At 44.3% G+C, this 12,261-nt stretch overlaps 1 protein-coding gene across 1 annotated transcript in view; it reads left to right on the top strand.

The window, feature by feature from the left end:
• LOC308468891 (uncharacterized protein) overlaps positions 1-12,261 on the top strand; it is a 152,117-nt gene that overhangs the window by 88,609 nt on the left and 51,247 nt on the right. Inside the window, exons 24-33 of the mRNA XM_080991362.1 lie at positions 807-851; positions 1,956-2,009; positions 3,391-3,498; positions 5,305-5,358; positions 6,118-6,171; positions 6,945-6,989; positions 8,768-8,821; positions 10,151-10,195; positions 10,790-10,843; positions 12,033-12,086. Of these exons, the coding sequence (XP_080847488.1) occupies positions 807-851; positions 1,956-2,009; positions 3,391-3,498; positions 5,305-5,358; positions 6,118-6,171; positions 6,945-6,989; positions 8,768-8,821; positions 10,151-10,195; positions 10,790-10,843; positions 12,033-12,086 (567 nt within the window). The remainder of the gene's footprint in view (positions 1-806; positions 852-1,955; positions 2,010-3,390; positions 3,499-5,304; positions 5,359-6,117; positions 6,172-6,944; positions 6,990-8,767; positions 8,822-10,150; positions 10,196-10,789; positions 10,844-12,032; positions 12,087-12,261) is intronic.

Genomic DNA, 12,261 nt, shown 5'->3' with positions numbered 1-12,261 from the left:
TTGGAGGTTTTGAAGCAAAGGTTGGATGGCCATCTGTCAGGGATGCTTTAGCTGAGATTCCTGTACTGCACGGGGTTGGACTAGAAGACTCTTGGGGTCCCTTCTAACTCTAAGATCCTATTAATTTTCCTGTACCATTAGTGCAGTAGCTCTCAAACTTCTTTCTCTGGGCCACACTTTCAGAATAATAATTTACTCACGCCACACCAGTTTTTTATTGATAAGAAATACATTGGGAAGCAACTCCTAGTAGTACTTGGTTTTGAAAAGATATCTATGCATATTCTGCAAAAAATTTTTTGAAAAAACTATGCTATGCTATACTATACTGAAATGTTTAAATGTTTCTTTGATTGTCAATGAATCTTCCCACCACATTGCCATCCTCTCCTGCCACAACAATATGGCACACCACACCTTTTGAGAACCAATGCATTAGCAGGTGGCAAAGTTCCTGAGGGTAATCATTTTTTGTAGTCCTGCTGAACTATTCATAGGGAGGCAAGACTGTTCTCTCCACAGCTGACAGCTAATATTGGTCATTCTCAGGTGTCTTTGGGGAGGGGGAAGGGAGGCTGCCACCCCCAGAGAACACTGTGTCCAACAAAATATATGGTAACAGGATGAAGGGTATCCCCCAAATTTCAGAGCATTTAAATCTTCTTGGATAATTTCCAGCTCAGTCTTATAGCTTTCATGTGTTTTATTGTGGAAAGGAGGGGATGAAGGGAAAGTGAGGGCAAGATTCCGTGTCTTAAAGTTTCTTTGGCTTTTTTATAAAAAAATACCTTTTGTCTCTATTTAAGGGGTTGACCGGGAGCCAGGGCCCTCAAGGACCCCCTGGGGACCATGTAAGTGGCTTTGCTTTCCCCACCTGAAATAAATGCTCAGTGATATGAAAGTAATAGCAATGGACAGAGCACTCTGTTTCTGATTAATGTCAGTGTCACATGTGTTCAGTGCTAAATCCATTCTGTCCTGTTTCCACCTCAGTCCTCTTTTTTAAAACAAAACACATGAAAATCAACTTGTATCAACTTCCCCATCCATCACAATATATGCATTTTTGTATACATTGTCCCTAAAATATGCATTTATACATAAAACACATAATTTTATCCTAAAATATGCATTTTCTTGAAACCAAGGAGCAATGATATCATTCTGATTCGTCTGGGATAGGGAGGCAGGAATCTTTCATTTTTTCTCAGATCCCCATTTTTCCAATCTTCGATTCAACTTCCTACATTTCAGGATCAGTATGTAATTTGGTGGTCCTCCCCGCCCCCCACTAAATTTTGTCAGTATTTGAAAAGTTCCATCTTATCCCCAAAGAAATGGCTTGGTTGAAAATTCAGCCCCACTGAGGAATAGACCAGGTATAGGCAAACTTGGCCCTCCATATGTTTTGGGACTACAACTCCCATCATCCCTAGCTAACAGGACTAGTGGTCAGGGATGATGGGAGTTGTAGTCCCAAGTTTGTCTATGCCTGGAATAAACAAAGAAGAGAGTGCAATTCAAAAGTTGGATTTGCCGAGGCATGAATGGGGCCTCTCAGCCTGGCCCTCAGGCCTTCCCCCATATTTCACACCCATCTTCTCATGAGATCTGCCCAACACCCTTCCTGATGCTTCAGTCTGTCAGCTGGAATGCATTCTTGAACCATGGTGATGCCTCTTGCTTGCTTGCCTGGATGAAGCCTGGAGAGAGGTATGTGCACACATAGATGCTACTGACTTTTCTGTGACTGGAATGTACAAAAGTATGAGTTGCATTTGCTATTCCACCCATTTTTTACTCTTGCCCCTTCCACCACTGGCCTGGAAGGTTGACCCCAAGGGGCTGGGTCCTTTAGGTTGAAAAAGGGCTCCCCACTCCTGCACTAAAGGATGACCAGGTCATGCTACTGCCTGTTCTCAACGACCCTCTCATTTTAACCTCTACTCTTCCAGGGGAGCAAAGGACCAAAGGGAATAAAAGGGGATCTGGGACTAAAAGGTGACCAGGTATGGTAACATCTTGTGCCTGGGGATGTGTAGCAGTTATTCCAGTGCAAGTTTCCCTTTCTGATATTGTTGCATGCTCCCTACTCCCCTGAGCTTGAAACAAATGCATTGTATGCTGAAAGTATCCGATTCCTGTCCTCAGCCAGCTGAAGAAAGGCCTCTGCTTGGGTCCCTGGAGAACAGCTATAAGTCACAGTGGAGGCTGGTGCCTATTGGGACTGGTAGGATGGCAGGCAGGGAGACCAACAGTAGGTGGTGCCAGAGCCAATGACTGGCAGACCCACCGCTTCACTAGTTGTAAGTGGCAGGCAGGTGAGAGCAGACTGAGGATGGTAGGGCTTTGCCAGCCTCTACTGAAGAGTCTCCATTCCTGGGCTAGGTAGACAAAAATTATATGACCTGATGTAAGGCAGGCAGGGACATACCTAGGGGTTGTGTAAGTTGCCCCCCCCCAATGGTTCAGGCCCAGGGGGAAAGAAAAATTACATCTCTCCCCCTTGTTCAGAGTGGCTAGCAGCCCGCCCACCCATCTGTGTGCTCCCCAGGCCACACTTCTGTTGCTCTGGGTGGCCAGTCAAGGCACACAGAATCCTCTGGGTGCCTCAGCAGAGGAATCTGGTCACTGCCGTGGGCTGTTGCAACAGCAGAAGGCCCTCCCCAGTTGGCCAGCAGTGCTATTAGAAGTGTAAGCGGAGTGCCCAGCAGGGCTCAGAGGGAAAAATGACAGAGAGAGTGGCTGAAAGTTGCAGAAAGAGAAAAAAGGAAGGGAGGGAATGGGGAGGCAGAAGGGAAAGCAGCGAGGGGAGGGTGGGAGGGAGGGAAGAAGATAGGCAGACAGACGGACCAACATAGGAGGAGGAAGTAGAGAATATGAAAGAGGAACACGGAGCAGAGCAGACCCAACCCTGATGGTCACAGAGGAAGTCACTGGTGGAGTGAAAAAACTAACTTTTTGAGTTTCTGGTCTATGGTCTCTCCTGGCTTCACTGGTGCTGATACAGTTCCTTGCCAAGGGCGCAAGGAAGCCTAGGTATGCCTCCAAAGGCAGCATTATGATTACTGCTGCTGCTATCAATACAGCATGGATGTTTTGCACATGAGCCATACATTTATGATGAAGCAAAGGAATGGTATAGTTCAGAGGCAGACTTTGGTAATATGGCACCGTGAGCAAGGACAGAATTGCCCCCCCCTCCCCTATTTCTTATTTTCACAATTCCTTTTGGTACAGCTGCTATTATTTTGCATCCCCTCAGCTCAGCACCCTGTGGGGAGGGGACTGCCTACACTGCCCTAAATCTGGCACTGTATAGTTAGATATAATCCTGATGTTCCTAAACCTCCACAAATGATTTAGGTCTCCCGATTTCCTCTTTTTCAGGGTACGTTTGGCCTCCAAGGGACCAGGGGACTTCCAGGGATTCGAGGTGCGACAGGGCTTCCAGGGTTTCCAGGACCCCAAGGAGTAGCTGGACCTCAGGGGCCTGAAGTAAGGAAGGGTTTTTTTGTTTTGTTTTATTAAGTTTTTAACCCTCCCAGGGCAGCAAACAACAAAGCAGCAAAATCATTTCATTTTTATTTTTTAAGAAAAGCATTTAAAAACCACTGAACATGCTTAAAAGCAATCTAATATATCTCCACAGCTAATCAAGATTGCAAGGAACACTATATTTCAGTAGCAGCCAAACCTATTTAAGATGTTCTGGAAGGGGAGCCATACTCATCTGCTTGCAGCAAAACCAGACAAGAATATTGTGGAACCATTAAATATATATATATTTGCCCTGCCATTGGCCATGCTGATGGGTGCTGATGGGAGCTGTAGTTCAGCAACATCTGGAGGGCCCTAGGTTCCTCCACACCTGCTTAAGATTCCCAGGGATTTATTTGTCACAGAAGCTTGCATGGTCTAGAGACCATTTTGCTAGAGTGGCTAGATCAGTGTTTATTAATGCAGACCTACATCTAGGGCTAGGAACGTGAGTGGCGCTGCGGGTTAAACCACAGAGCCTAGGGCTTGCCAATCAGAAGGTCGGCGGTTTGAATTCCCATGACTGGGTGAGCTCCCGTTGCTCAGTCCCGCTCCTGCCAACCTAGCAGTTCGAAAGCACATCAATGTGCAAGTAGATAAATAGGTACCACTCTGGTGGGAAAGTAAACGGCGTTTCCGTGCGCTGCTCTGGTTCACCAGAAGCGGCTTAGTCATGATGGCCACATGACCCGGAAGCTGTACGCCAGCTCCCTTGGCCAATAAAGCGAGATGAGTGCCACAACCCCAGAGTCGGCCATGACTGGACCTAATGGTCAGGGGTTCCTTTACATTTACCTTTACATCTAGGGCTGAGGGAGAAACACAGAGAACTAAAGTTAAGACTCGAAAAAATGAGCAAGTGATAGAAACTGAAATTGACAGATTCGCTCATCCCTACTTTCAGCACAATCCTAACTCAATCTTAACTCAAGGGTGAGTCCTAGTGGACTTAAGTGGGGCTTAGTTCCAGGTAAGTGAAGTCAGGATTGCAGCTTTAGTTGCTACCTGGTGCTCAATCCTCTGCTTTCTCCCAAGCTTCTCCCATATATTCACAGAGAATAACAATGACATAAGAGGTCCCCCTACTGGTGACTTTCAGGGGATTCAAGAAATCAAGGTAGACACACACACATACACACAGCCTTACTGCTTCCACATACCTGAACTAAAATGTTTGGTCACCAATTTGCAAAATTAATATATTCACATATTCATAACTGGAAGAACAAGGGAGTCCTGCAACAAAATGTTGCAGTGTATTCTAACGTCCTAATAGGGATGCTAATGTTCAGGGTCCTGACCAATCTGCAAGCCAGCCATTTAAAGGCAAGCCTACCTAATTTTCACTTCCAAAAACATGCACCAATCACACCCATGAAATTTTTCACTTCTCTGAATTTTGCAGTTTGGTTCTCCAGCGAAGTAACATGTACCGACAAATGAATTTGCTAGTGTAAAGCATGCATTTAAATGTGTTATTGATAGTAAATGCATCTATTAGGAAAAATTCATACAAAAATATGTTTGAGAGAAATTTTCCACTCAAAGGCTAGTGAATTTTCCTAGGGACTTTTTTTTTAGTGCAAATCAATATGTAGAGAACTGAACTTAATACGGGGGTGGGGGGGGGGAGAGAAATTGGGAGAAGTCAAAATGGGCAGGTTTGCCCATCCTTAGTCTGAGCTACTTTCCATCCAGTCCAAATAAGCTGTTCCAACATGGTTTGCGGTGATGAGTGTTGACTGAATCTTTTTGCCATTCCAGGGAGAAGAAGGGCAACTTGGTCCCCCTGGCCAAAATGGCACAGAAGGTGCAAAGGTTAGGCTAAACCTCTGTTGTTATCTGTGCTCTTGCTTAATAGTTATAATAAATCCTTCCTTAGCAGGTTCCTGAGACTGCTTGCTGGAACTGGACCCTTGCCATGGACTCAAGTGTGTGGTCTTGAACAGGTTTGACCCTTGATATGTTTTCCATTAGCGAAAGGAGGATAGCAGTGAACTACTTCATAAGGTTGCTATGACGTCAGATGAGCCGCACCAGGGAAAGCATTCCAGAAGCTGGGAGCCATGGCAGAAAAGGCCCATTCTTTTTTTTTTAATAAATTTTTTTATTAGGAATTACAGCATAACATTTTATCAATAAAACATATCATCCTCATTCCCCCCTCCATTTTTCCCTCCCCCTCCCCAAAATATAAAAACCCTACCCTTACACACACCCCTCCCCAGGCTTCCCTCAGTTCCTCTCTCTGATTTTTCCATACTTCTAATTCTCTGCATATTATAAAATTGTAAAAATCCTTAACCTATCTGTCTATATGTTGTTAATAATAAATTTGTGAAAGTTTATTCAAAACCTGCCAAGGAGTCCAGTTCATTTTGTTGTTTCTTTAAATACTTTGTAAAAGGTTCCCATTCTTCTTTTTAATACTAATAATATATATCTTTTAAATCAAGAGATCTGAGTGTTGATTTTCTGGCTCTAACCTGGGATTTAGCCCTGACTTAAAAGGGGGGTGGGTGGCTCTAAGGAATTCAACTTTGCATGAAATAACAGAATTTTCTCTCTAATCCACAGGGCAGCCGGGGTCCAGATGGTGCAAAAGGAAGGCCAGGACAACGAGGAAAGCGGGTATGTCTCATGCCCGAAGTACCTAATTTTTCCTCAGGGCGGGGGAGGGTTTCACACAAAGGGTTAGTGGGAATGTTGAAAATATGTGAGGGATTTCAGGTATTGCTTTCGCTCTGGTTTTACAAGTAATGTGCCCTACATAGCACAGAAGCTTTCTCCCACCAAATCAGCCTTGAGAATTTATGGCAGGGGCATAGCTGTCAACTTTTCCCTTTTCTTGCGAGGAATCCTATTCGGAATAAGGGACTTTCCCTTTAAAAAAGGGAAATGTTGACAGCTATGGGCAGGGGTGAGGGGACCAGAGGACCTGGTGTAGGCAGCGGGAGTGGGTTGACTGCAATCCTCCAGGCCTCTTTGTAGCTTTCAGGATTCTCCCTAGTTAACACCCCACACGGGCCCTACTTTGAACCCACCTTTAGTGTTTTTATTTCTGACTAGAATATGCCCTTGGACTCTGATCAAGACCCTTCACCATCCTGGTTGTCCTCCTCTTGACATGCTCCCAATGGTCAATGTCCTTCTTAAAAATGTGGTGCCCATGTCTCGACAAAGTACTCCAGATATGTGATGTTCCCACCAAAGAAAGAAACTGAGATAACAATCAAATACCAACACCAGCATTCTTTTGTTTGGTGGAACAGTTTGTGTTGACTAATACCCAAACAGCAATGCATTGGTGGCTCAAGAGCACATGGAATCAGAAGCCACCTGGGTATGTTGACTGATTAATGAGGGGAAAGACTTTCTTCAGACCACTTTTGGTTTCTCTCCAGGGCCGGATGGGCCAGCATGGGCTTGTTGGAATGCCAGGACCCCCAGTAAGTAATAGGATTCCTATTGTGACTAGCCTCAATCACGCCAACTTTGCTACTGAGGTTCAGAGAACAGTGAGTGACAAGGGAGAAAGCCTTTTCAGTGGTGGCTCCCCATTTGTGGAATGCTCTCCCCATAGAGGACTGCCTGGTGCCATCGTTTGTCCTTCTTTTGGCACTAGGTGGCAAAATATCTGAATGTCATAATATCTCTGAGACTTGCAGTGTTTGTAAGTGTTGTGAAGGGTGGGGTGGTTTAAAAAATCAATCCTCCAGCCAGACTGGCAATATCCCCTCACTCACACAGTTTACGATATTCCTGCATTCTTCAGCAGAGGTTCTTTTCATTCAGCAAAGTAAGTGGCTCATGCATACGTCAAACAAAGCTTTAAATTAAAGAAAACTGTAACACAATAGCATACTGTCTGAGAGAAACTCAAACAGCATCATGAGGCAAGAATGAAGCAAGAGTGACAGTTGATCTCTCTAACTGAACACCTGAAGGGAGGGGCCAATTCCAGAGCATAATACACAAGCCCCGCCCACCAGATGCCAGACATTCTACTATTCAAATTAGGCCCCAGTGTTTTTCTAACAGTTAGCTCTTGTCACCTTTGTTAATCTAAGACAGTAATTATTTGTATTTTTTAGTACGGGTTTTTTTAATTGGAATTTTGTAAAGTAAAAAAAAAAAAAGGAACAGAACTGATTTGGTACCATAACATAGTACCGTATTTTTCACTCTATAAGACACACTTTTTCCCTCCTAAAAAGTAAGGGGGAATGTGTGTGCATCTTAAGGAGTGAATGCAGGCTGCACAGCTATCGCAGAAGCCAGAACAGCGAGAGGGATCGCTGTGAGCGCTCCCTCTCGCTGTTCTAGCTTCTGGCTTAATAATAATAATAATAATAATAATAATAATAATAATAATAATAAATTTTATTTATATCCCGCCCTCCCCAGCCGAAGCTGGGCTCAGGGCGGCTAACAACAATCAAAATAATCCAACATTCTAAAAACATTCATTATAAAATTAATTAAAATCAAGTTAAAATCAAATTGATGGCACCCATTAAGCAAAATTCTGTGCAGATTGCCAGAGGAGGGGGTCAGGCTGCGCCCTGACCAAAGGCCTGGTGGAACAGCTCTGTCTTGCAGGCCCTGCGGAAAGATGGCTTAGCCACATGAAGCCTCTTCAGGGCACAGGGAGCCTTCATCCCACTGCCCTGAAGAGACTGCGCAGCTATCCCAGAAACCAGAACAACGATCCTTCTCACTGTTCTGGCTTCTGGGATTCAGAATATATTTTTTTTCTTGTTTTCCTCCTCCAAAAACTAGGTGCGTCTTATGGTCTGGTGTGTCTTGTAGAGTGAAAAATACGGTACTTATAGTGACAGCATGTGCAATAGGCAAGCTATCACAAAACACAGGTACACTTCAGGGTGGAGTAAAATTATAAACAGTTATCTTTACCTAGTATGTATATAACTCCTCCCCATCATCATATGGCTTGATGGAGGTTGTAGTAAATGTCCATCTTTGTTAACATATGATGTAAATGGCTACCATATTACATCAAGTTTACCTTTCTTAGCAATTCCTCTAGCTACTCAATTTGATATGTCTGTTGTGATGTGTGTGTCTGTGTGTTTTGTACTTCCCTTTAATGATTGGCTGGCTGTAAATAAATATTTGATTGATTGATTGATTTGCTTTAAGCACTCTGCAAAACTTAAGTAATATTGTTATGCATACTCTGCTCCCTTCCATACATTTCTTCCAGGGCTTACGAGGCGTTCCTGGGATTGATGGTCCAGAAGGAAAGCCTGGTACACAGGTTCCCATTCTATACTACCTACTTTTCTATCCTTTTGACTTGATCTGGCCCTTGCTGTGCTAGGCATTATCTGGGGTTCATTTGCTTGAATAAGGGTGGATGGTCTGTATCCAGCCCAAGTCAATTCCATGCGTATTCATTCGTAAGTTCATTCTGTATCAATCTGCACTTTGAAAAAAAGTAAAGAAAGTTACATTGAGGGTTTTTTTCCAGCCAAGGTATACTCAAAGTAGTAAATCCATTTGAATTAATGCATCTAAGTTAGTCATGCCCATTAACTTCAGTGGGTCTTCTCTGAATATGACTAGTACCGAATGTAACCCATTTTTTAAGAAAGCATTTCCCCCACAAAATACACATTTTTGTATGGTAAGAGTAGCTCCACCCACTTTTTGCCTCTGGCCCTGTCTGCCACTAGCATATGACCGTTGGAAGGCTGTCCATCAGGGAATGCAGCCTTCAGGCTGAAAAAGATTCCCTACCTCCTGCTCATACCTCTAGCAGCAGTGCATTTCCCCCAGTAATTTTGGAACTTGCATCTAGTTACAGTACATTTTAAATTGCTTTGGGGTGCCGCATGAGAAATCATTAATAAATGAAATATAAAACGCTGTTGCTGTTCTTAAGCATCCCTGCATAGCTTCTGCCCTTGGGTGGTAGGTCGGAATGTGGAATGGAAGTCTTCATGCCATCTTAGCAGCAGAGCATCTCTCTGCATACAGAAAGTCCCAGGTTCAGTCCCTGACATCATATCCAGATAGGACTGGGAATGACCCCTTCCTGAAACCCTGGAGAGCAGATGTAGACAATATTGAGCTAGATAGACTCATGCTGCCTAAGGCAGCTTCCTATGTTCAGTGTCAGTCCTACGTTTTGGGAGCCCTGAAGCTTGAACTGTTATGGGGGCCCCTTCACAACCAGCAACAAGGTCTGGGTAACCATCATTATCTTCTTCAACGGGTTTGTTTGCAACAGTCTTTACAACATCTGGGCTACTGACTTGTTGAAATATATGCACACACACAAAACAATCAATTTTCAGTCATGCAACTCAAATAACCCACTAGACCAGGCTTCCTCAACCTCGGCCCTCCAGATGTTTTGAGGCTACAATTCCCATCATCCCTGACCACTGGGTCTGCTAGCTAGGGATCATGGGAGTTGTAGGCCAAAAACATCTGGAGGGCCGAGGTTGAGGAAGCCTGCACTAGACCCATTTTTTTAAAAAAATCCGGGGCCCTCTGAGATTAGGGGCCCTTCATTAGTTTCATAGTAGATCCCCCCCTGCCTATGTTCCTATCCTTAACATTGTTTTAACTTATCCTGCAGGGTGTTGTTGGTGCCATGGGGAGCTCTGATCAACACGGTCTGACTGTGAGTAGAAGTGTGTGTGTGTGTGTGTGGTGATTCTGAGCTTTTCCACCAACACCAAACAGAGTTACCCAGTCCTCCCAAGCTGTAACAGTCGTAGGACATTGTTTGGCTACATACCATCAAAACTCCAGGTGTCATTTGCCCTGCAGTCTCCTTGGGGGCCAATAATTGCCTTGCCGGATCAGAAATCGCTTGCCAAAGGCTGTTTTTTCTTGGTGCAGGCAGGCTTGCTACTGTCTGGTGGGAATTCTGAATGGATTAGCCATCCTGAGAGGGAAGGAGGAAAAGACCACTCCCAGACACTGCTCCAGCTTGACTTTTCACCCCCCCACCCTGCCCCAGTATGATCTACCATCAACGGCCCCATGACGTTTTCATATGTTAACATTGCTTATTCTGTTCTACTTCAGTTGTCGCAAGGGCAGGACATAGTGATCACTGCTTCATCCCCATCACCTAAATTGGTATTGCATGCAATTAATCCACAGCTACCTGCCAGCCATCCTTTCTGCCCTTTGTCCATCTGTAACAAAACCTCTCTCCTGCTGCTAGTAATGTCTGCAGTGTTTTTATTTGTTCTCCTCCTATTTTCAGGGCTTTGTGGGCTTTCAAGGCGACAGGGGACATGATGGACCTCCTGGATCAATGGTAAATAGAGTCTCCTACTGTGTGTGGATACAGAAATGCACTAATGCTCTCTGAAGTTTGCCTATGGGAAATGAAGCATTAAGTTTATTATGTTTTTATTATTATTATTATTATTATTATTATTATTATTATTATTATGATATACCACCTTTCCTCCCAGGAGCTCAAGGTGGTATACATGGTGCTCCCCCCCCCCTCAATTTTACCTTCACAAGAACCTGTAAGGTAGGTTAGGTTAAGAGACGGTGACTGGCCCAAGGTCACCCATTGAGCTTCATGGCTGAACGGAGATTTGAATTCAGGTCTCCAGTGTCCTAGCCCAACATCCTAACCACTATGCCACACTGTAGCCAGTAGAAGAGGTTGTGGTGCATGCTTGTTTGCAGTTTTTGTATGGTGTCCCAACAGCTTTTCTGTTTTCAATGTGCCCATGATCCCTAAAAGTGTGATGAGCTTTGTACTGGTGGGGGGAACTGTGCAGAGTCAAAATCTGAGGGTTGTAGAGGGGACCTCCCCAACTTTGCTGGCTCTCTTCAGGGGATAGACCCTCTTCTCCACTCTTCAATGGTACCCCTAGAAGGTTTCCATCTTTACAAAAAGTAATGAAGCTGCTCCATTAGCTTTGTTGCCAGTACCACGCCCAATTTATGGTGTTAACACTGACCTGAAGAAACACATTTGGCCTCAAATGGCAGAAGGAGCACCTCCTCTCATCTCAAACTGCCCAGGTGTTAGGATCAGCAGAGTAGGTCCCATTTGTAGTTTTGCCACACGCTTTGCTTCGAAGGATGGTGGCACACAAAAGGGCCTTATTTTCAGTGGCCTCCACATGGTGGTATGATCTCTCCTCTGTAGTGTATTCTGCGCCATCACTTGCATGCTGTACAATGATTGGTCAGAAGATAGACCTCTTTACCCAGGCCTTTGTTTGAGTAGTCTTCTCTCCACCGTTGTTACTGTGCAGAGTGGTGAATGTCTTGCCCAAGAATCCTGCAAAACTAGAGCTGGCACCGGTGACAATTCATTGGTGCTCCCAGTGTTATGCATCACCAAAGTCAGCAGGCAGTTTTTCATTGCTTGGAAGGCCTGATTGCTTGGCTAAGCCCCAGATTATGCCCTCTGGAGAAAAACTTCCAACTGTTAATTATCCAGCCTAGCACTTGTTTTGATGACTTCTCTTTCTGAACAGGGCTGTCCCGGAAAAACAGGGGTCAATGGAGAACCAGGTTCACCAGGACTGAGGGTAAGAGCTGATAAAAATAGACCAAATCTATTCAGATTTTATTCTCTCTGTGTTATTTTGTTTATTAAATGCATATCACACCCTTCATCCCAAAGGACAGTGCAATTAGACCAGGTAAAAACAGTTAACAATAAATTTCTATAAACAGTTAAACACCAGTTGATAACTTCTAAAC

The sequence above is a fragment of the Podarcis pityusensis genome (genome assembly GCF_964106645.2).
Source record: "Podarcis pityusensis genome assembly, chromosome: Z".
Lineage (NCBI taxonomy): Eukaryota > Metazoa > Chordata > Lepidosauria > Squamata > Lacertidae > Podarcis > Podarcis pityusensis.
This window is presented reverse-complemented; position numbering and strand designations above follow the sequence as displayed.